Source organism: Cannabis sativa, chromosome 5 (genome assembly GCF_029168945.1).
Source record: "Cannabis sativa cultivar Pink pepper isolate KNU-18-1 chromosome 5, ASM2916894v1, whole genome shotgun sequence".
Classification (NCBI taxonomy): Eukaryota; Viridiplantae; Streptophyta; class Magnoliopsida; order Rosales; family Cannabaceae; genus Cannabis; species Cannabis sativa.
The window spans coordinates 37,978,393-38,004,578 of NC_083605.1; the positions used below are offsets into that span (position 1 = coordinate 37,978,393).

Consider the following 26,186-nt stretch of genomic DNA (forward strand, 5'->3'; position numbering starts at 1 on the left):
ATGCATACGCTTTAATTAAATTAAAATCTAAATTTATTTATTTTTTTCTGGCCGTTTTTTATGGAATAAATGGGAAATATTAACAGCGAAATTACAATAACAAAAATAAAAAATAATAAAAATAGAGAAAGGAATTTTTTTTTTTTTTGCTGTAACTTTTGGTATATATCTCTCTCTTGGTGGAGGAATGCTTGTCACCTACTCCTTTTTAGTTTCCACTCTCTCATAAACAATCGAAACAAAAGAAAAAGAACATATAGCTCTCAAGAACCTCCCAAACAAAGTTCGGCCATAGCCATTTAGCTGCGCTTCTGCTCTCTGTTTCAATGGAGAAGCATAAGTGTAAGCTCTGCTTTAGAAGCTTCTCTAATGGCAGAGCTTTAGGGGGTCATATGAGGTCTCATATGTTGAATCTTCCAATTCCTCCGAAGCAAGAAGGGGATGAGCAGCAGCAGAAGCAGAAGCCTCGACCACCTCAGACACCGCCTGAACTCAGTGACTCCGCTGAGTCAGCTTCGTCTTCGGAGGATGATGAAGCAGAAGAAGAAGAAATTGAGGAAAGGGAATTGATAGATGAAAAGGGTGTGTATTATGGGCTGAGAGAGAATCCAAAGAGGAGTATTCGATTGGGAGATCCTGAATTTTCGTTTGCTGTGGTAGATGCTGGCTCTGTTGTCCTTCAAGACCGAGAGAGCGAGACCGAGTCCTCCAAAAACCCAACTCGGAGACGATCCAAGAGAGCTCGGAAATCTTGTGGGTTTGACAGACACCACCATCACCACCAACACCACCACCACCACCATCCTCATCATGAACAACGGCAATACCATAAAATTGACCACCATCACCATCACCATCATCAATATCAAGAAGAGAATGATTCTTTTAAGAAGATAAAGCTTAGCAAGCTAAGTAATAAGACCGAGTCTTGGGCTGAGCCAGAACCGGTAAGTTCTGTCTCTGATGCTACTACTGAAGAAGATGTTGCTTTTTGTCTTATGATGCTGTCGAGGGACAAATGGAGGAGAGAAGAGAACCAACCCCGAGTCATCGAAGAAGACTTGGAGGAGGAGGAGGAAGAAGATGAAGAAGAAGAAGAAGAAGAAGAAGAAAGATCCATGGATGACAGTGATCAATCAGAGGAGCTCAAATCAACGAGGACTATTGTTAATGTAAGTAGAACAAGATGTAAATATAAGTGTGAGACGTGCAAGAAAGTGTTTCGATCTTATCAAGCTTTAGGGGGACATAGAGCCAGTCACAAAAAGATCAAAGCTTCAAATGTTGTTACTACTACTACCACTGCTTTGAATGAGCCTGAAGAAAATGCCGCTACTACTGCTACTACTGCTACGTTAATGGCGGAGAAGAAAGTCCATCAATGCCCTGTTTGTTTCAGAGTTTTCTCATCTGGGCAAGCCCTTGGTGGCCATAAAAGATCACATGTTACGGGTTCATACACAATTACTACTACTACTACTCATACTCAAGCTACTAAGAGCTCAAGAAAGGTCGTGGAAAGCTTGTTAGATCTTAATCTTCCAGCTCCAGTCGATGAAGATGAAGTTAGCCAAATTGAACACTCGGCCGTTTCTGATGCAGAATTCGTTAACTCCATTAGGCATTGAACAGTTTTTTTTTTTTCTCGTCCACATTGGATTATTCTTCATCCAAGAATAGCTTTGTTTGGTTCGATTATCAAGGTAGAACAATTTTTTGGCCCGCTTTGCTTGGATCTGATATTACGACCAAGTTGTTTATTGCAAACAAAGGTGAAGTTCGTTTTGCTTTGCTTTTACTATAATTATAAACTTTATCTTCTTTCATCTCTCTTTCTTTTTCTTTCATTCTCTAACTGTAATCCATTTTTCTCAACTCTGTTTTTCGTACTGCAACTAATTCCAAATTCCCAACAATGAAGTAACAAAGCTATAAGTTGTTTTTAGAAGTTAGGTTTTATTATATTATATTTATAGTACCATTCTGGTTGCACAATTTAAAAAATAGGAAAACACTAACAATTATTATGGTTAATGAGTTATTGTGTGTAATTTAACTTGTGCTTTGTTTTAGCTTCCTAGAACTTCTAAATAACTGTTCCACCATTCTTTTGGCTCTTCCTTTTATTTCTTCATAATTTTTTATTGCTCTAAATATTATATTTGAAAAGGTCATTCTCAAACAAGTTGATCGACCAATATGTTTTTATTTCTAAAATAATAATAAAAAGAGAATGAAAATCCCATTTTATTTTTTTTTTCCATTCGTACTGACATTGTACAGTTCATGGAGAGGAAGCTAATTCTCTGTTATCTACCACTGTACCACTCTGTCTTTGTCTGAGAGTGTTACACACCTTACTTATATAGATCTGCATTTAGAGTAAGGAAGTAGTATCAAATGACTAAAATAGCCTTCAAAAATACATTTTATATTATTATTAAGATTTTTTTTCGGCAACTCATTGAATTCAACAATTTTTTCTTCCATACGTGGGAATTCTGGAAAGTTAATATGTGAGCAATGGCAAATCCCATGGTTTACTGAAGAGAATATAGTTTTTGGTTTGGCTTGAGCAAAAGTATCTTCTTATGCAAATACTGTCCAAAGTAAATATAAAAACTCAACCAAGTTCTTTTCTCTTCTTTTTTTACACCTTATAATTTGATTCAATTTGAATTAGTAGTGTTTTAAAAACTATTTCGAATTGTTTGTGATACTAGGTCATGATTAACCAAACGTCTGTTTAATATTAGATAGTGTAATTCCTATTTTAATATTCAATTGAGAATTACTATGATGGTTTTTAATTGTTTTAAAGCTAACTTTTATCAATATCTATTCTATATAAAATGTGGTTATATAATAGAATTGTTGGTTTATAATAAATTATAGGGTGATTTTTTTTTTTTTAAGTTTTTTATTCAAAAAAAAAATGTTATAAATATTAATAATTATGTGGATGTCCAAATCTTTTATTTATTACCATGAATTGTAATCAACATTCCTTTTTTCTTTAGTTTCCCTTTTTCTTAGTTTCTTAATATCTCACTCTTGTATTTGTATAAATAGGGGTTCATCCCATTGGAATAAACAATTAAGAAATTCTCATTCACTTTCCCTTTCTCTCTTCATCTTCTTCTTCTTTCTTCTCATCTACTTTATATTATTTTATATTATTTTATAACACGTTATCAGCACGAGTCTCTGTCCAAACTTCAAGCATGAGTCTCTGCCCAAGCTTCAAGCATGAGTCTCTGCCCAAGCCCCAATGTAAGCATTTTGTTAAAGTTCTTGAATTGTTTCAAGGTCATGATACACTAAATATATATTTATATATATACTTATTTGACTGAAATAATTTCAAGAGTCATTTGTTTTCTTTTTTCTTTTTATCTATATATCTATATATTATATATGTATGTATATACTTTTATATATTTATTATTGATTCATATATATATATTATGTTCTTATCATTTATAATATTTACAATATATATGTGTCAATGATATGATAGAGAAAATCTGTATAAATTATACATATATCCAGAAGATTATGTATCATCGATAAAATATTGCATATATCCTGAAGATTATGCATCATCGATAAAATATTGCATATATCCTGAAGATTATGCATCCTCGATAAAATATTACATATATCCTGATGATTATGCGTCCTCAATAAAATCTTGCATATATCCTGAAGATTATGCAAACATAATATTCATTATATAGTTGATGGATATATATAATGAAAGAGATGAATACATATTTATATATATGTTCTTGTATTCTTTGAGGACAATGAAAAGTAATTCAATATCGATATAGATTTTGACAAACATTTTCTGAAGTAAATGTTTTATATTTGTGAAAAAAAAATGATTGTATTTATGTGAATACAACTAAAGAATTATTAAAAATGATTATTATTGATGCAATTTTATAGTGGGTTTTTAATACCTAAAAAGAATATTAAGAAAATTGCATTGAAACATCAAAGTATAAGAATAACAGTGAGCATGACTAATGTTATTTAAATACATGAGACATGTATTTATTGTTCATCATTCCCTGCAGAGAATGATACGAATTGAATTCAACTACTTTTAAAGATTGTTTGTATTAGTCATGTTACTATACATTGTTATTACTTGCAATGTTGGAAATTATTGCATGTGACATATATTAAAGATCAAATTTTGCATACACCTTGGAGATTATGCAAAAATTGTATTCATATATTCTTTGAAATATTGTTAAAGAAATTGTTGAGTAATTTCTTTTTATATATGAACAAGTAATAAATTTTTAAGAAATTTATAATAATGTTCTACTTGTTCAACGTCATTCCCCGAAGTGAATGTAATGATTTTAAATAATCAATGGCATTGTTTGCTACTCAAATATTTCCAGAAGAAATTGGAAACAACCAAAAGATGAAATACCACACACAATCAAAGTGCATGAAATCTATATATCATGTGTGGGATTGAATAATAGTAGTCGCGTACCTGTAGTACGGACACACTTATAATCAAGATAAAAGTATATTTGATTATTGAACAAGTGTGAATTGTACAAATTGATTGTACATTTAGAATATTTAAATATCATTCCCTGAAGAGAATGAATAGACATGAAATTCTATTTCAAAGAATATAAATTTCACATATATTGGTAATGCCAGAAGCAAATTAATATGTGCATATTTTATTATTTCTTGAAATCAATAGTTTCAAACTATTGTTAGTACATGATATATATATATAGTTACTATATAATTCAGTTTGCATATTCCCAAAAGTGGATATATAATTTACTAATATTTGTTAGTGATCCAATATAATCAAAGTGATAAAGAATCACAAAATGATTATTTGAAAAGCTTCCTGAAGAAGTACTCTTACATACAATTGCTACTTTGAGTAGTAAAATATCTTTGTATGTACCTAGATGTATAACTTTTATCTAGTTATGAAAGTAATAAGAGATGACTTATTAAATGTACTGGTTGTACATTTAAATATATAATATATCAAGTCATGATAATTAGACTGATGAATAGTCTAAATAAATTAGACGACTTGTTAAAAAGATACCAGGAAAAATGAATGATATATTATGGTTATATCTATTTGACCATTATAACAACATGATTAAGTTGTTATGTACATTTTATATAATATACATCATTAAATTGATGATAGTGATTCCTGAAGAAATATAAAATTTGATAAACATAATAGTGACTATCGAAGAGTGTATATGTTTTGGAGAATAATATAATTATATTATTCGTGTATATAAAAATGAAACTTGTAATGATTATGTTGTAATGAATTTACATTACCTTTTGAAAGTTTCATTGAAATACAAATTATAGTGAACCTGAAGTTCATGAATTGAATTATTTTGACACGATTAATCATATGCAATAAATTGTCAAAGAATTTGACTAAATTTTGTTGAAGAACCAGAAGATTCTTCTCATTGTTAATTTATAAGGCTCAAAAGAAGAATGTGCATATATTTGCACATAAAAAATATTTAAATTATATTTCTTTAACAATCTTGAGCCATTGTTAGATTTTTATTGCATAGTTTCTTATCGATGTGATAAGATTTTATGATCATGCATTTACAAAATGTGTAAATTTATGTATTTCTAATTATACACGTATGACTCATTCTTAGAAATGAATTAAGTTCATAAGTATTGAACTTGAAACTGAAGTTATTGAACCTGAAGTTCAATGTCATATAATATATATGAGTTTAAATAGATATTGATTCATTGTGATATATTGAAATCCCTACAGGTGTATTAATATTATTAGATATCATAATTTCTTAAAATTCTCTCGATCAGGGGGAGAGAAGCAGTTGGGATCGATGATAATTTTTAAAAAATGATCCTTGCACAAAGTATAAGAACGATATAGTTCAAAATGATATATACCAACTACAAATCAATATTACTCAAAGTTGAGATACAATGAGTTGAAAACGCCTGAAGCGTAAATGAACAATATAGAAATTATTAGTAAATGTTCATTTGATTTGCCCTGAAGTTGTTAAATCTAGAGGTACTCATGGAGATACCTTAATGTTATAAAGTATTAAAATGATAACCGTGATGAAAACGGTACTTGAAGAGACTCCCAAGAGAAGTTAGACATAACACATTTGATCATAATTGAATCCCTGAAATGATTCTATATAGGTACCTATAAATTAAAGAGATCTCTATAAGTTATGTCAATATGGGAGGAAATTATCATATAATTTTTGTCGACAATAAATATTGAATGTGTGCATATGCAATAAACTAACATGAGATAGCAAGGATCATGATATTAGATTTGTCGAGAATCATCGACATATATTTTGTTTTTGGCCAAAATATTATGACGCAATCCAGGCAAGTTTACTCACATAAAGTGAAGTAAGACCTGTAGGGTGTGCAAATAAATATTTCTAATGAGAAATTTGCATATATGTATTTGTACATAATGAATTGTTGTACAAAGTTTGCATAGACATGAGATTGATTGAAGTAAGGCTTAAATATTGAGAAAATATAATCATGATTTGATTATAGCCTGGAATATATTTTATGAGGATTTATAAGCGTCACATAAATGTTGCAACAAAAGATTATTTATTTGGAGCTCCTAATATAGTGAGAATTTGAAATAAGCCTTATCTAAAAATTCTAGAAGAATTTAATACATGTCTTAAGTGATATAAATTCTAAGTCGCGCGCACTATATGACAAAGATCTTTGTATGAAATAAAGACATGTAAGTAAATTATTATTTGAAAAATACATATGGTTGTCTATGCAGTATAAATACGTAAATTATACGTTGTGATAGACTCTTGAAGAGTTTTTGATTAATTGCAAAACAAACTTTTATTTCTTTTGTATATCGAGAAATATTAAATGTATAAAGTTTGTTCATTAGTATTGAAGTCCTGAAGTACTTCAAATGCATCAAGAATTATAGATATATGATCATTTGATATGGAAATTAAGATCATACAACAAGATGGAACAAAAATATGGTCTTGGAGTCTCATCATTGTCACAAATAAAAATTTATATTATCATTAATGTGTTATGTTCATATCTACTTGAAATGTTAAATTTTAGTATGAACAAGATTGTATATACATATGAATGATACAATGAGCTGGATAAAGACTAATGTTCCACGAACCCCTCATCTATAATTTAGAAGTCCATACATACTTTGGAAGAGTTATAAAAAATATATGATCAAAGATTATATATGGTGATATTTTAAAAGTGATAAAAATTATCTTGTGAGATATATTATCACCAAAAGAATTATGGATCATATGTGCATGAGGGGGAGACATATTCATGTTGCACTCTTTTTCCCTTAGCTGAGGTTTTGTCCCACTGGGTTTTCCTAGCAAGGTTTTTAACGAGGCAACTTGTAAATAATTATGAATATGAAATATATATTGTACTCTTTTCCCTAGCTCAGATTTTGTCCCACCGGGTTTTTCTGGCAAGGTTTTTAACGAGGCAACTATAAATCATGTTAACATACTTGCATTTTATGAAGCAAGTAGAGAATGTGTGTGAGTGAGATCATTGACATATCATATTCGGGAAACATATGGATTGCACTCAATAAAGAAGTATCAACCCAAGCAATTCTCTATGGATAATACTGCTTGCATCGTTCAACTAAAAGGAGGTACATTGAAGGAGATAGAGTTAGAACACATTTCACGAAATTCTTCTTTATACGCTTCAAGAAAATGCATATTGGTGTTCAACATATTCAATCAAGTGTCAACCTTACAAACTTATTCACAAAGTTATTACCAACATCAACATTTGAGAAGACGGCAGACAAGATCAAAATTCGTCGATTAGAAGATCTCCACAAATGCCTAAATGAGGGGGAGGGAGTTAGTTTACACTATACTCTTTTTCCTTTGACCAAGTTTTCAGCAAGATTTTTAATAAGGCAGCTATTATGGACATCCAAGGGGGAGTGTTATAAATATTAATAATTATGTGGATGTCCAAATCTTTTATTTATTACCATGAATTGTAATCAACATTTCTCTTTTCTTTAGTTTCCCTTTTTCTTAGTTTCTTAATATCTCACTCTTGTATTTGTATAAATAGGGGTTCACCCCATTGGAATAAACAACTCAGAAATTCTCATTCACTTTCCCTTTCTCTCTTCATCTTCTTCTTCTTTCTTCTCATCTACTTTATATTATTTTATATTATTTTATAACAAAAAACAGTTTTTTGGATAATGAGCTCTCTTTTTTAACTCGTATTTGTGTTTGAGCCGGTTTAGGCCACTATTGGGATTCCTGAGCCTTTTGTTTACATGTCCATGAGTAATGCATTTTGACTGTCGAGCTGGTTATATATTTTTCTTACATATTTAGGTTTCTGTAAATTAATTTTAAGTCTGGATTTTTCCCATGGCCTTATTAGGTTGAATAATTCTTATTTTTCTTAATGTGGGGGTTGTTGTGACGATTCATGCAAAATAAATGACGTTAGTATATTTTAGCTGTTTAATTATGTCCCAGCTTGAAGTTATATTTTTGTTTCATAATTATGATATTTACTTTGGTTACTAGTTGTGTTTGGTCGCACTGTGTTTTTAACGAAAACAAATAATAATAGAGGTAAAATATTTTTTTTTGTAAATTTATTTATCATCCAAAACTAAACAAATTTCTAAATTTTAGTCAAAATCTTATTAGATTGTTCATGTTGGGGAGGTGCCAAATTGGCACGTGCATTGCTATCTAAAACACTCAAATTATAATAAGATAAAATATTTTAATTATAATATTAAAAATTTAATTTTAAAGTCGGATATTTACAATGAGTTTAGATATTTTATATTAAGACTTTATTTAATAATTTTTTCATTTATTTTAAGATGCTATTTTTTCTTTTAATTTTCGCTACATAATATTTACTTTAAATTTTGCAAAACACATGTATTCTTATTTTGAATTTTCCAAAAATAAATAATAAATGTTAAAGTTATATAATGTTATGACTCATTATAAATTATTTCTTCACATTAAGGATAATTACGTTATAATTGTGTTATTATTGCAATTAACGTATTTTTTTTATTATTAATACCAATGTAGATATCATAACTTTATATACACAACTATGTTTTACTAACCAAATACAATAATACAAAGATTACTTTAATAAAACGAATCATTCATATAATCATACCATTAATTGTAGAATTTTAAAAAAAATAAATAAAAAACCTTTTACGTGGATGGACACGTAACTTTCATCTACTCAATATATATATATAAAGGAATGCACAAGAAAAATTTTGGTGGCATTTTACTATTTTTTCTTCCTATTTTTCCTTTTTTTTTGGGGCATATTCTCTTATTTTATTTGAAAAATAAACGTGTAACGCCCTAATCTATAGGGACACCACATGTGTGATTTTATAAACTAGTTTAATACTAGTAGAATAATTAATTATTAAAAACCGTGATAATATTAAAAAACTTGACTAAAATAAAACACTAAAAACGGACATTATAACGGCATAAAAAGCGTGTTTCGGGAATCCCTGTTATAAAAAGTTTTGCTAAAGAAATATATACAACAACTATTTAAACACAAAATCAAAATACACAGCAAATACAGCCAGCCCAAAATGACTCCTGGCAACTCGGCACGCAGGCCGGTGAGGTCAATATGTACATTGCTGGAGAAGACTGCTGCCTCATGGTTGATCTAGCTTTTCTTTGTCTTTACCTGCACCACATAGCACCTATGAGTCACAAGGACTCAGCAAGAAAAGTAATAATAACAATCATATAATTTATTATTTGAATATTGTTATTCATACACAGTAAGAATCAAACCATCACACATTGTTCATAAGATGAAATCCAAATCACTACTGGCGTCTGCCACGAATAAACATCAGTATACAGATATTTGGTAATACAAAACCATTATACCAATAATGGAATTCATATTCATTTAGTCATATAAATAATATATATGTTACCTCATAAGCAACAATCTTCATAACATCACGTTGCCTAATCAAGCAAGTCGATGCTTTAATTTGATAATCTTGTATTGCGTCGCCTAATCAGGCAAGCCCATGCCATAGCCTGACATCCATATGTGGCATAACTGCATCACCTAATGAGGTGAGCCTGTGCCAAAAACCTGCACCCATATATCATATAATTGCATCACCTAATCAGGTGAGCTCGTGCCGCAATCTGGCACCAAAATATCGCATCGTCTAATCAGACGAGCCCGTACCTACACGCGGTACTTATCATATGTCACTGACGCTTGTACTTACACCTAATATGTTGCCAGGAAAATCGCATCACCTAATCAGGTGAGCCCGTATCTACACTCAGTACTCATCATATATCACTGACGCTCGTACTTACACCTAGTACGTCGCCAAGAAAATCCCATCACCTAATCAGGTGAGTCCGTACCTACACTCGGTACTCATCATATATCACTGACGCCCGTACTTACGCCCAGTACGTTGCCAAAAAAATCGCATCACCTAATTAGGTGAGCCTATACCTACACTCGGTATTCATCATATATCACTGACGCCCGTACTTACACCCAGTACGTTGCCAGGAAAATCACATCACCTAATCAGGTGAGCCCATATATCACATGCATAATATTATCACATTATCATTACTCAACCAATTAGTCTTTTCATTATACAGCAATATTAACTATATCTCAATATTAATCAATTCACAACCATACTAATTGTATTACATACAACGTACTATGCAGTACAATATATTTTTCTTACCTTTAATCCAGGTTCATACATTTCGGCTAACCCAAGTGTAGAACTATCCCCGATGATCTCGGCCCTATGTCACAACAACGATAAACCAATAAGTGTTTATCCTAAAACACTGCTTATATTCACATACGACAATCTAGGGTTTTCTACCAAACCCCGCGGTATAAATAAACTAAAATAAAGCTTATATTTTGGGTCTAAAACATACACCATATTGTAGAGCTCGTCGCAAGCTTTGAAATGGTACATAGAACGTCCGAAATGGACACCCGAGTCAAAAGTTATGACCAAAATATGATTTCTGATATCCTAGGAATTTCTAAAAACTATGAAACTCAAAAATCCCAATTTTCACACTCATCGAAACACTATCAAAACATATCCAAATCACTCCAAACTTCACATGGTGCATATGTTGGGTTTTATGCCCTAAATAAAACTCATTTCAATATAATCAGATTTACTTATTAATATAAATCAGAAATAACATTTAGTGTTGCATGGTTCACATGATTTATTTCATGATTATATGTACATAATGTATAAATTCTTCTGAAACCCTTTTCAAATACTTGATCCTGTTTATTGTGCTGTCAACACATTGGAAAGTAAACATGACTATGTGAATAAAATTTCCTAGATTTATCAGACACAGGGATTTACTGATATGATAATCTACAACAGAGTTTACTTGCATTTGGAGAAATGCTATGTTCTTTCCAGAGCATTGGTTAAAGTAAAGCTCAGGTTGGATGCATGGAGTATGCATCGGAAGGGACCGATATTGAACTTTGACTTAGATTTATTAAACTTACCGTAATATCTATTCAAGTCAATATCGCCTAGTTGATCCTAGATCAAATGATCTTAATCCTGTTATGATTAGGCTCAATCTCAAGAGGCTATTCGTGTTCTTTGATTTGTTAGTTAAGCCTACTTTTGGGTCAGGGTGATACGTACATTTTGGGAACACGGTAGTGCAATTGAGTGGGAGCGCTAACATAAACATGGAATCTATAGCTTCTATCTGGCGAATAGTAAGTAAAGGATGATCTCCTTCGAGCTTGACCAAACGAAAATAAATGGTGGAGATCTCATTTCACATAAGCTGAAATATCATTTATACAGGGTTAAGTGTTTTAAGGATTAAATACATTGTAGGGAGTAACGGTAATCTAATCCCTTTACAGTGTAGATCATTCATATAGAGGATCATTGATCAAATTAGGATTATAACAATGGATAACTAATGATGTGTCTATATTGACCGCTTAGTTTAATTTGGAAATTAGCACTTAATCACGTTTAATTATGAAATTATTTATATCTATTTAAATAATTATTTATACTGTTATTATTGAATTCAGAGATGCATTTTTATGTCATGTAGTAGTTTTCATGATTTTGCATTCCGGTGCCCGGTATTTTGAAACTCGGTGTTTGGCTCAGTAGAAATCACAACTTAGTATGTTAGTAGTTTGGGGCGGTTTATTAGACATTGGAAATGTCGAGAATGGCCGGGAATTTAGAATTTCCCAAAAATACCCCTTTAGTGTTATTTATGTGGTTTTAGTGTGGAGGGGCAAAATGGTCTTTTTACCCCAATGATGTTTTGTCTTTTTGTGACTTATTAATTGAAAAATAAATGTTATTTGATTTTAAATATTGGCTGAAATAAAGAGTAAGATGTTACATGTAATTCATTTTCATTTCAAAATTATAAGTTTAGAAAATAGAAATTTCAAAACCTCTCAAGCTCTCTCTTTTCCTCTCTCTCTCTCTCGGCTGGTTGCATGGGAATTCTAGGGCTGGTTTTCATTGATTTTCAAGCTAGCTTCAACCTAAATTTGTGAACTCTTGTTGTGGTATGTTTTCTCTAGCTTTTCTCCTTTTGTTTTCTTGAAAAAAATGGTGAAATTATGAGTTATGCATGGATTATTTGGATGTTGTTGCTGCTTTGTTTTGTTGTTAAATTCTGTAATTTAAGCATGTTTAATTGAAGTTAAATGAGCTGTTTGTGAAGCATGATAGTTAGGTTAAGTAAAGCTAAAGTTTTCTTATGCAAAAGTTTGGTTTTCAACATGAAAATTGTATGTTCTGTTGCTGTGATGTTATTGATGTTTGTAGTTGTTTTCAGAGGTTTATTTATGCTTGATTAAGTAAATTTATGTGGGTTTGATTGAATGTTAGCTAGGTTTTCTCAAGTTTGAGTTTAGAACTCAAAGCTTGAGCTTTAATGGTGATTTTTGATTATGTGCAATCTGGGTGGTTTTGAAGGTTTAGAAATGTTCTAGGGGATATATAGTGTAAAGCCCGCTTAGTTAATTTGGAAATTAGCAGTTGTTTATGTTTAATCATGAAATTATTTATAGCCATTTAAATAATTTATTATGGATATTTATGGAATTCAGATATGCATGAGTATGTTATCAGTAGCTTTTATATTTCGCATTTCCGGTGTCCGGTATTTTGGAACGCGGCGTTTGGCTCAGTAGAAATCACAACTTAGTATGTTAGTATTTTGGGGACGGGTTTTAGACATTGGGAATGTCGGGAATGGCCGGGAATTTAGAATGTCCCAAAAATACCCCTTTAGTATGATTTATGTGATTTTATGGTGGAGGGGCAAAATGGTCTTTTTGCCCCATTAGTGTTTTGTCTTATATGATTTAATAAATGAATTAAATGTTTATTTTTAAATAATCTTTTTGGCTGAAATGGATTTAATAAAATGGTATTATATGCATGAAAATCCTTTTTCTCTCATTTTCCAACACTTAGTCAAAAGTTAGAAATTTCAAAATAGAGAAACTCTCTCTCTTTTCCTCTCATTTTCGGCTGAGACTTAGGGTTCAAAAGCTGGGATTTTTGGTGGTGATTCAAGCCCTAGATTGCAACTTTAGTGATCCCTTGTTGTGGTATGTGCTTCCTAGTTCCTTTCTCTTTAAATTTCTTGAAAAAAAAATGATGATGCATGTTGGATTTCTATGTGATTGTTGCTGCTGTCTTCTTGTTGTTGATTTATGAGGATCAAAGCATGTTTATGTGATGTTAATTGAGTTGTTTGAAGCATGCTAGATAGGGTGTCCAAAGCTTTTAGTTTCTATGTTAAAATATGTGATTTTTGAGGGAAAATGCTATGTTTTGTTTCTGTGAATTGCTGGATGTTTCTGTTTGTTTTCAGAGATGTTTTTAGGCTTAGTTAAGTAGAATTAAGCTTATGGATTGCATGTTTAGGTGGTTTTGCTCAAGCTTGAGTTTGGAACTCAAAGCTTGAGCTCCAATGGTGAATTTTGCATGTGTGATTTCTGGGTAGGTTTGATGCTCTAGAATTGTTATTTGGGGCATATAGAACAGGTCTGGAAAGTTTGGGACCAATTGGGGTTGAATTGGTCAAGTTATGAGATTTTATGGTTGCTGCCTGCGAGGAACCGGAATTCCGGTTGTGCATCCGGAATTCCGGTTGTGCATCCGGAATTCCGGATGGGGGTTCAGAATTTCCCAGAACCGGAATTCCGGTTGGGCAACCGGTCTGCCGGTTGGGGGATTTTTCAGAACCCTAGTTTTCCTCGTTTTTGGGTTTTTAGGGGTATTGCCATGCTTTTTATCGATAGGGAAACTTTTAGTTTCAAGTTTTAGTCCCCGGGAAGTGATTTAGCGTGTCACTTATAGCGTTGTGATTTTTATGGTTTAGGAGCCAGTAATCCGCCGTTCAGCTTCAGTTCCAGTCAGGTTGACCGGCACACCTGAAATCGGAATCCAGGTAAGATTAGTATAACAGTATGCATATGTAGATTACATGTTTAGCGTGCATGTAGGAAGCCTGCTAGATTACATTAGTTATGTATTTAGGCTTCGAACCATCCAACCCTGTCACGTCGGTACAGGCTGGAGTATGACCAGCAGCCGGAGTATGACCGGTTCGACCGATCAGGCTGACACTTGGTTGGTGGTTCAGTGCTATTGACCTATCCCGTCGGTACAGGCTGGAGTATGACCAGCAGCCGGAGTATGACCGGTTCGACCGATCAGGAGGATACTTGTCAATAGTACCGTCCCCTGAACGTTCAAAACTCAGTACCATGTTGGACATGGCAGTAGTAGCTCAGTACCATGTTGGACATGGCAGTAGCGGGACTCAGTATCGTGTTGGACACGGCAGTCAGTTTTATGTATGATATTATTATGCTTTTCTTACTGAGTCTGTCGACTCACAGTTTACGTTCATGTGTAGGTAAAGGCAAGGCTGTAGCTGATGGACCGTGACCGAGCATTTGAGATTGTACATGTCGGGGCGGTTAGGCCTGGAGCGTACGATCCTCGGGACAGCACGGCTGAGATTTTTGTAACTGTCGTTAGACGACTTTCATTTTGATGTAAAAGTTAATCAGTTAAAACTTTTGTAAATATTTTATAAATCGGGATCCCGAGACTTTTGTAAAATGGTTTATAAGTTTAATGAAAAAGCAAAATTTTAATTAATCACGTTTTTCCATAAACCTCGTTGATTAGCAACGAGCTGCACAGTACGTTTAAAAATCACGTAATACGCCTAAGATAGTTAGGGTGTTACAATTTGGTATCAGAGCCGCCAGGTTGTCTTCCGAAGATCGTCACGACATGTACAATCATCATCAGCAGTTAGCTCGGTTCACGGTTCAGTAAGCCTTTATTGCTTTAGTAGTTTATTTTATTCAGTTATGAAAAAGAAAAGCCTGTTAGGAAGCATGTTAGTAGCCTGATAGTAGAATAGGCGCATGTTTCATTTCTAATTTCCAAATTAAGCGGCATTAGTAAGCTCGCCTTGAATACGACCTGATATGCCAACTCTTGGTTTCGCAGGCGGTTCTAACTAGATGGACGCCAGGCGGACTACCAGGAGTCAGGGCAACTCCGTAGGGTCGAATCAGGGACAGGGAGCTCAGTTTCCCCCACCTGCTCGGGGCCGAGGTAGAGGTCCCCGAGGCAGGGCTCGTGGCCGGGGTGATGAGAACCCGCCACAGGCTGCCCAGGCTCCCCCAGCCGATCAGGGAGCCCCGAACTGGGAGTTACGGTTTGCGGAGATGCAAGCCAGGATCGAAGAACAAGACCTCGAGATTCAGAGGTTGAGACAGCAGGGTGCTCCTGCAGTTCCAGTGCCTATTGTACCAGTGGCACCTGCCCCTGCTGCCCAGGCCGAGATAGTGGTGGCGGCCCACAGATTGGAACCTTTGTATGAGCGGTTCCGGAAGCAAGCACCTCCGGTATTCCTGGGAGGTCCAGATGTATCGAAAGCCGAGCAGTGGCTGACGGTGATCACCAGAATCTTGAACTTCATGGGTGTCACCGGTAACGACAGAGTGGTGTGCGCCACATTTCAGTTCCAGGAGGATGCCCTGGTATGGTGGGACATGGTGTCTCAGATTCACGATGTCACCACCATGACCTGGGAAAGGTTTCAGGAACTCTTCAAGCGAAATACTATAATGAGGCGGTCAGAAGCGCCAAGAGGAAAGAGTTCGTTCACCTGACCCAGCGGGAGAACATGAGTGTCACTGAGTATACCACTCAGTTTGACCGGTTGGCGAGGTTAGCCTCGGGAATTGTGCCGACCGACTTCAGCAGAAAGGAGAAGTATCTGGACGGGTTGAATCCCAAGATCAGGCATGACCTGATGATTACCACCGACGACAGCACCACCTATGCTCAGATGGTGGAGAAGGCACTGCGAGCTGAGGGCGCAGTGGGGTGCATGTCAGATTCAGTCAGTACTCCGGTTGGTGGCGGGGCTCCTACCCCTCCTGCATCAGGCTTTAGCAGGGGGAGTAGTGGTTCGGCCATTGATCAGAGGAAGAGGGCACCCACTGCTTCTGGCGGCTCGAGTCAGAACAAGAGGTTCCGGGGGAACCAGAACAGAGGGAGTCGTCCTGGTGGTAATGAGACCCGATTCTCCTATCTCGAGTGCCCTAGCTGCAAGAGGCATCATCGGGGAGAGTGCAAGGGGCAGGGATGCTTTCATTGTGGCATGCCCGGACACTTCAAGAGGGAATGTCCCCAGCTCCGGCCAGAGGCACCGAGAGCTCCAGCGATACCCACTCCAGCCAGGGTATTCGCTATCACGCAGGCTGATGCAGATGCCAGTCCATCAGTTGTTACAGGTCAGCTTTTCATTAACAACTCGCTTTATTCAGTGCTGTTTGATTCTGGGGCTACACACTCTTATGTGGCGGCCAGAGTCTTTAGTAAGTTGGGTAGACCCTATGATAGATATGAGTTAGGGTTTGGAACCACATTACACAGCGGAGAATTGGTTATCTCCAATAGGTGGATTAGGTCTATGCGATCGGGATAGATGGTAGAGAGTTAAGCGGCGATCCGATAGAGATGAGCTTAGTCGAATTCGATATTATTTTAGGAATGGATTTCCTATCTAAATATTCGGCGAGCATTGACTGTAAGAGGAAGATGGTGGTCTTCCAACCGGAAAGTGAAGAACCGTTCGTGTTTGTGGGTTCGGTTCAGGGATCTCGGATCCCGGTGATCTCGGCTATGTCAGCGAGAGAATTATTGCACGGTGGGTCCTTAGGGTTTCTGGCCGTGGTGGTGGACACCACTCGGCCAGACACCATTCGGCCAGAAGACATCAGAGTGGTTCGGGAATTTTTGGACGTTTTTCCCGAAGAACTTCCAGGGTTACCACCTCAGCGGGAGATTGACTTCGTGATTGACTTGGCACCAGGGGTGGATCCGGTTTCCAAAGCCCCGTATAGGATGGCTCCAGCTGAACTTAAGGAGTTAAAGATTCAGCTCCAAGGGTTGCTTGACATAGGGTTCATTCGGCCCAGTGTGTCACCTTGGGGAGCCCCGGTTTTGTTCGTGAAGAAGAAGGATGGATCTATGAGGATGTGCATCGACTACAGAGAGTTGAACAAGCTGACGGTGAAGAATAAATATCCATTACCTAGGATCGATGACTTGTTCGATCAGCTTCAGGGGAAGACGGTTTTTTCTAAGATTGATCTCCGTTCGGGTTATCATCAGTTGAGGATCCGAGAGGAGGACATTCCAAAGACGGCTTTCCGCACTAGGTATGGACACTACGAGTTTCTGGTTATGTCATTCGGACTAACCAATGCTCCTGCAGCATTCATGGACCTGATGAATAGAGTATTCAAGGATTTCCTCGATATCTGTGTGATTGTGTTTATCGACGACATCCTCGTGTACTCTCAGTCAGAAGAGGAGCATGAGTTACATCTTCAGATGGTACTGCAACGACTTCGAGAACATAAGCTCTACGCCAAGTTCAAGAAATGTGAGTTCTGGTTGTCTCAGGTGTCCTTCCTAGGGCACATTGTGAGTAAAGATGGGATCAAGGTGGATCCCGGGAAGATCGAATCCGTCAGGGATTGGCCGAGACCGAAGACAGTGACAGAGATCAGAAGCTTCTTGGGATTAGCTGGGTACTACCGTAGGTTCGTGGAGGGGTTCTCCAAAATTTCAATGCCCCTAACCGAGCTTACAAAGAAGAATCAGCGATTTATCTGGTCAGATAAATGTGAAGCTAGCTTCCAGGAGCTGAAGCAGAGATTGATTACTGCTCCAGTACTAGCTTTGCCTTCGGACGAGGAGAAGTTCGTAGTCTACTGTGACGCATCCAAACAGGGTTTGGGGTGCGTATTGATGCAAGCCGATCGGGTTATCGCTTATGCCTCCCGTCAGTTAAAGGATTATGAACAGCGATACCCGACTCATGATTTAGAATTGGCCGCAGTGGTTTTTGCACTGAAGATTTGGCGGCATTACCTTTATGGGGAGAAGTGCGAGATCTATACCGACCATAAAAGTCTCAAGTATTTCTTTACTCAGAAAGATTTGAACATGAGACAAAGGCGTTGGTTGGAGTTAGTGAAGGATTATGATTGCGAGATCCTCTATCATCCCGGAAAAGCCAATGTAGTGGCCGATGCCCTGAGTAGAAAGGGTCCCGGGCAAGTAGCTAGCATGGTTCAGATCTCACCTCAGCTAGCAGAGGATATGGTTAGATCCAGCATTGAGTTTGTGGTAGGTCAGCTTCACAACTTAACGCTGCAATCTGATCTGTTGGAAAGAATAAAGGTTGCTCAGATGACAGATCCGGAGTTAGTGAAAATCCGAGATGAGGTATTGGCTGGTCAAGCCAAAGACTTTTCAGTGTCAGATAGTGGGATGCTTTTGTATAAAGCCAGGGTTTGTGTCCCGAGCAGTGTGGACTTGAGAAACGAGATCTTTGAGGAGGCTCATTCTACCCCGTATTCTCTGCATCCCGGCACCACCAAGATGTACCAAGACTTGAAACCGTACTTCTGGTGGAGCGGTATGAAGAAGAATTTGGTAGAATTCGTATCGAGATGCCTCACGTGTCAGCAGATCAAGGCTGAACATCAGAGACCAGCAGGGTTGTTGCAGCCTCTAACCCTACCAGAATGGAAATGGGAGGATATTACGATGGATTTTGTGGTCGGGTTACCTAGGACCACGGGTTTGCATGATTCCATCTGGGTAGTGGTGGACCGATTTACGAAATCTGCTCATTTTCTGCCGGTTAGAACGACATTTTCAGTGGATCAGTTGGCAGAGTTATATGTCAGGGAGATAGTGAGACTTCACGGGGTACCGAAATCTATAGTTTCGGACAGGGATCCGAAATTCACCTCCAAATTTTGGCAAAGTTTGCAACGGGCAATGGGTACGAAGCTAAAATTCAGTACAGCATTCCATCCTCAGACAGATGGTCAGTCCGAAAGGACAATTCAGATATTGGAGGATATGTTGAGAGCCTGTGTTATGGACTTTGAGGGTTCATGGAGTAAATACCTACCGTTAATAGAATTTTCATACAACAACAGTTACCAGAGTACGATAGGGATGGCACCCTATGAACTGTTGTACGGTAGGAAATGTAGATCCCCTATCCACTGGGATGAGACAGGGGAGAGGAAATACCTAGGTCCAGAGTCAGTTCAGCGGACCAATGAGGCAATAGAGAAGATAAAAGCTAGAATGCTTGCCTCACAGAGCAGACAGAAGAGTTACGCAGATCCGAAACGTAGGGATGTTGAGTTCCGAGTAGGGGACCATGTGTTTTTGCGAGTATCTCCGATGAAGGGGATTAAACGTTTCGGGAAAAGAGGCAAGTTATGCCCTAGGTTTACAGGACCTTTCGAGATTCTCGAGAAGATAGGTCAAGTGGCATATCGGTTAGCATTGCCTCCAGCTTTATCGGAAAGGCACAACGTATTTCATGTCTCAATGTTGAGAAAATACGTTTCAGACCCCTCTCATATACTCAGTTATGAGAGTCTTCAGCTTCAGTCAGATATGTCTTATGAGGAACAGCCAGTGCAGATCCTGGATAGAAAGGATAAAGTCCTTCGGAATAAGACCATAGCGTTGGTCAAGGTTCTCTGGAGAAACAGTAAGGTGGAAGAAGCCACCTGGGAGCTAGAATCAGATATGCGAGCTCAATTTCCAGAGTTATTCAGGTTAGATTTCGGGGACGAAATCCTTTTAAGGGGGGGATAGTTGTAAAGCCCGCTTAGTTAATTTGGAAATTAGCAGTTGTTTATGTTTAATCATGAAATTATTTATAGCCATTTAAATAATTTATTATGGATATTTATGGAATTCAGATATGCATGAGTATGTTATCAGTAGCTTTTATATTTCGCATTTCCGGTGTCCGGTATTTTGGAACGCGGCGTTTGGCTCAGTAGAAATCACAACTTAGTATGTTAGTATTTTGGGGACGGGTTTTAGACATTGGGAATGTCGGGAATGGCCGGGAATTTAGAATGTCCCAAAAATACCCCTTTAGTATGATTTATGTGATTTTATGGTGGAGGGGCAAAATGGTCTTTTTGCCCCATTAGTGTTTTGTCTTATATGATTTAATAAATGAATTAAATGTTTATTTTTAAATAATCTTTTTGGCTGAAATGGATTTAATAAAATGGTATTATATGCATGAAAATCCTTTTTCTCTCATTTTCCAACACTTAGTCAAAAGTTAGAAATTTCAAAATAGAAAAACTCTCTCTCTTTTCCTCTCATTTTCTACCGAGACTTAGGGTTCAAAAGCTGGGATTTTTGGTGGTGATTCAAGCCCTAGATTGCAACTTTAGTGATCCCTTGTTGTGGTATGTGCTTCCTAGTTCCTTTCTCTTTAAATTTCTTGAAAAAAAAATGATGATGCATGTTGGATTTCTATGTGATTGTTGCTGCTGTCTTCTTGTTGTTGATTTATGAGGATCAAAGCATGTTTATGTGATGTTAATTGAGTTGTTTGAAGCATGCTAGATAGGGTGTCCAAAGCTTTTAGTTTCTATGTTAAAATATGTGATTTTTGAGGGAAAATGCTATGTTTTGTTTTTACGTGAATTCTTTGGATGTTTTCGTTTGTTTTCAGAGATGTTTTTAGGCTTAGTTAAGTAGAATTAAGCTTATGGATTGCATGTTTAGGTGGTTTTGCTCAAGCTTGAGTTTGGAACTCAAAGCTTGAGCTCCAATGGTGAATTTTGCATGTGTGATTTCTGGGTAGGTTTGATGCTCTAGAATTGTTATTTGGGGCATATAGAACAGGTCTGGAAAGTTTGGGACCAATTGGGGTTGAATTGGTCAAGTTATGAGATTTTATGGTTGCTGCCTGCGAGGAACCGGAATTCGGTTGTGCATCCGGAATTCGGTTGTGCATCCGGAATTCGGATGGGGGTTCGAATTTCCCGGAACCGGAATTCCGGTTGGGCAACCGATCTGCCGGTTGGGGATTTTTCATAACCCTAGTTTTCCTCGTTTTTGGGTTTTTAGGGGTATTGCCATGCTTTTTATCGATAGGGAAACTTTTAGTTTCAAGTTTTAGTCCCCGGGAAGTGATTTAGCGTGTCACTTATAGCGTTGTGATTTTTATGGTTTAGGAGCCGATGTCCGCCGTTCGGCTTCGGTTCCGGTCGGGTTGACCGGCACACCTGAAATCGGAATCCGTAAGATTAGTATAACAAGATGCATATGTAGATTACATGTTTAGCGTGCATGTAGGAAGCCTGCTAGATTACATTAGTTATGTATTTAGGCTTCGAACCATCCAACCCCTGTCACGTCGGTACAGGCCGGAGTATGACCAGCGGCGGAGTATGACCGGTTCGACCGATCAGCCGACACTTGGTTGGTGGTTCGGTGCTATTGACCTATCCCGTCGGTACGAGCCGGAGTATGACCAGCAGCCGGAGTATGACCGGCTCGACCGATCGAGGAGGATACTTGTCAATAGTACCGTCCCCGAACGTTCAAAACTCGGTACCATGTTGGACATGGCGTAGTAGCTCGGCACCATGTTGGACATGGCGGTAGCGGGACTCGGCATCGTGTTGGACACGGCGATCAGCTTTATGTATGATATTATTATGCTTTTCTTACTGAGTCTGTCGACTCACAGTTTACGTTCATGTGTAGGTAAAGGCAAGGCTGTAGCTGATGGACCGTGACCGAGCATATGAGATTGTACATGTCGGGGCGGTTAGGCCTGGAGCGTACGATCCTCGGGACAGCACGGCTGAGATTTTTGTAACTGTCGTTAGAGGACTTTCATTTTGATGTAAAAGTTAATCAGTTAAAACTTTTGTAAATATTTTATAAATCGGGATCCCGAGACTTTTGTAAAATGGTTTATAAGTTTAATGAAAAAGCAAAATTTTAATTAATCACGTTTTTCCATAAACCTCGTTGATTAGCAACGAGCTGCACAGTACGTTTAAAAATCACGTAATACGCCTAAGATAGTTAGGGTGTTACATATAGAACAGGTCTGGAAGGTTTGAGATGATTTGGAGTTGATTTGAGCAAGATATGAATTTTTGATGTTGCTGCCTGCGAGGAACCGGAATTCCGGTTGTGCATCCGGAATTCCGGATGGGGTTCTGAAATTTCCCAGAACCGAAATTCCGGTTGGGCAACCGGTCTACCGGTTGGGGAAAATTCAGGAACCCTAGTTTTCCTCGATTTTATGTTTTTGGGGGTATTGCCATGCTTTTTATCGGTAGGGAAACTTTTAGTTCCTAGTTTAAGTCCCCGGGAAGTGATTTAGCGTGTCACTTATAGTGTTGTGATTTTTATGGTTTAGGAGCCTGTAATCCGCCGCGCAAATAGTTCCAGTCAGGTTGACCGGCACACCTGAATTCGGAATCCAGGTAAGATTAGTATAACAGTATGTGTATGTAGATTACATGTTTAGCGTGCATGTAGGAAGCCTGTTAGATTACATTAGTCATGTATGTTGGCTTCGAACCATCCAACCCTGTCACGTCGGTACAGGATGGAGTATGACCAGCAGCTGGAGTATGACCGGTTCGACCGATCAGGCTGACACTTAGGTTGGTGGTTCCGTACTATTGATGTATCCCGTCGGTACAGGCTGGAGTATGACCAGCAGCCGGAGTATGACCGGTTCGACCGATCTGGAGGATACTGTAACACGTCGGTACAGGCTGGAGTATGACCAGCAGCCGGAGTATGACTGGTTCGACCGATCAGGCTGTTACTTGTCAATAGTACCGTCCCTATGAACGTTCAGAACTCAGTACCGTGTTGGACACGGCAGTTAGGGGGACTCAGTATCGTGTTGGACACGGCAGTTAGGGTTATGATCAGGGGTATGGGCGTCTGATCATGACCGGGTTTTATGTATGAATATTATTATGCTTTTCTTATTGAGTCTGTCAACTCACAGTTCTACGTTTATGTGTAGGTAAAGGCAAGGCTAAAGCTGATGGACCGTGAAGGAGCTTATGAAGATTGTACATGTCGGGGCGGTTAGGCCTGGAGCATACGATCCTCGGGACAGCAAGGCTAATTTTTGTAACTAGTCGCTAGGTGACAATTATTTTGTATGAACAGTAAACTTTGTAAATGATTTTGTAATCGGGATCCCGAGTCTTTTGTATAAATATTTTATAAGTTTAATTAAAAAGGAAAATTTTTAATTAATCACGTTTTCCATAAACCTCGTTGATTAGCAACGAGCTCCACAGCATGTTTAAAAATCACGTAATACACCTATGTTAGTTAGGATGTTACAATTTGGTATCAGAGCCGCCAGGTTGTCTTCCGAAGATTGTCACGACATGTACAATCATCATCAGCAGTTAGCTCGTTTCACGGTTCAGTAAGCTTTTATTGCTTTAGTAGTTTATATATTTATTTATGAGTAAGAAAAGCCTGTTAGGAAGCATGTTAGTAGCCTGATAGTAGAATAGGCGCATGTTTCGTTTTTAATTTCCAAATTAAGCGGCATTAGTAAGCTCTCCTTGAATACGACCTGATATGCCAACTCTTGGTTTCGCAGGCGGTTCTGACTAGATGGACGCCAGGCGGACTACCAGGAGTCAGGGAAATTCAGTGGGGTCGAATTAAGGACAGGGAGCTCACTTTCCCCCGCCAGTTAGGGGCCGAGGTAGAGGTCCCCGAGGCAGGGCTCGTGGTCGGGGTGATGAGAACCCGCCACAGGCTGCCCAGGCTCCACCAGCCGATCAGGGAGCCCAGAATTGGGAGGTTCGGTTTGCTAAGATGCAAGCCCGAATAGAAGAGCAAGACCTCGAGATTCAGAGGTTGAGACAGCAGGGTGCTCCTGCAGTTCCGGTGCCCGTAGTTCCAGTGGCACCTGCCCCTGCTGCTCAGGCCGAAATAGTGGTGGCAGCCAATAGATTCGAACCTTTGTATGAACGGTTCCGGAAGCAAGCACCTCCAGTTTTCTTGGGAGGTCCAGACGTGATGAAGGCCGAACAGTGGCTGACGGTGATTACCAAGATCCTGAACTTCATGGGTGTCACCTGTAACACCCTAACTACCATAGGCGTATTACGTGATTTTTAAACGTACTGTGCAGCTCGTTGCTAATCAACGAGGTTTATGGAAAAACGTGATTAATTAAAATTTTGCTTTTTAATTAAACTTATAAAACCATATTACAAAAGACTCGGGATCCCGATTATAAAATTATTTACAAAAAGTTTTAACTGTTTAACTGTTACATAAAATAAGGTCGTCTAACGACCAGTTACAAAAATCAGCCTTGCTGTCCCGAGGATCGTACGCTCCAGGCCTAACTGCCCCGACATGTACAATCTCATAAGCTCGCTCACGGTCCATCAGCTATAGCCTTGCCTTTACCTACACATGAACGTAAACTGTGAGTCAACAGACTCAGTAAGAAAAGCATAATAATATTCATACATAATTCTAACTGCCGTGTCCAACACGATACGGAGTCCCACTACTGCCATGTCCAACATGGTACTGAGCCACTACTGCCATGTCCAACATGGTACTGAGTTTTGAACGTTCACAGGGATGGTACTATTGACAAGTATCCTCCTGATCGGTCAAACCGGTCATACTCCGGCTGCTGGTCATACTCCAGCCTGTACCGACGGGATAGGTCAATAGCACAGAACCACCAACCAAATGTCAGCCTGATCGGTCGAACCGGTCATACTCCGGCTGCTTGTCATACTCCAGCCTGTACTGACGTGACAGGGTTGGATGGTTCGAAGCCTATATACATAACTAATGTAATCTAACAGGCTTCCTACATGCACGCTAAACATGTAATCTACATATGCATACTATTATACTAATCTTACCTGGATTCCGAATTCAGGTGTGCCGGTCAACCTGACTGGAACTGAAGCTGAGTGGCGGATTACTGGCTCCTAAACCATAAAAATCACAACGCTATAAGTGACACGCTAAATCACTTCCCGGGGACTTAAACTAGGAACTAAAAGTTTCCCTATCGATAAAAAGCATGGCAATACCCCTTAAAACATAAAAACGAGGAAAAACACGGGTTCTTAAAATTCCCCAACCGGAATTCCGGTTCTGGGAATTTTCGAAGCCCATCCGAAATTCCGGATGCACAACCGGAATTCCGGTTCCTCGCAGGCAGCAACATCAAATTTTCATAACTCGACCAATTCAACCCCAAATTGATCCAAACTTTCCAGACCTGTTCTATACCTTCCCTAGAACATATCCAAGGCATCAAAACAACCCAGAAACCTCAAACCCGAAAAATGCCATTGGAGCTCAAGCTTTGAGTTCTAAACTCAAACTTGAGCAAAACCACCTAATCATGCATTCCACTAGCTTAATTCTACTTAATCAAGCTTATCTAAGCCTCTGAAACCAACTAAGAACATCCAGCAACTTCACATCAACAATTTGAACCATTTCATTCAAAAATCACATATTTTTACATAGAAAACTTAAAGCTTTGCACAACCTATCTAACATGCTTTCAACA

General features: G+C 37.7%; 1 protein-coding gene across 1 annotated transcript; it reads left to right on the top strand.

The window, feature by feature from the left end:
* Positions 1-198: 198 nt before the first annotated feature.
* LOC133037902 (zinc finger protein ZAT1-like) lies at positions 199-1,826 on the top strand. Its single transcript, XM_061115661.1, has one exon. The coding sequence runs from the start codon at positions 327-329 to the stop codon at positions 1,626-1,628; it is 1,302 nt and encodes a 433-aa protein (XP_060971644.1). The 5' UTR covers positions 199-326; the 3' UTR covers positions 1,629-1,826.
* The last annotated feature ends 24,360 nt before the right edge of the window (positions 1,827-26,186 follow it).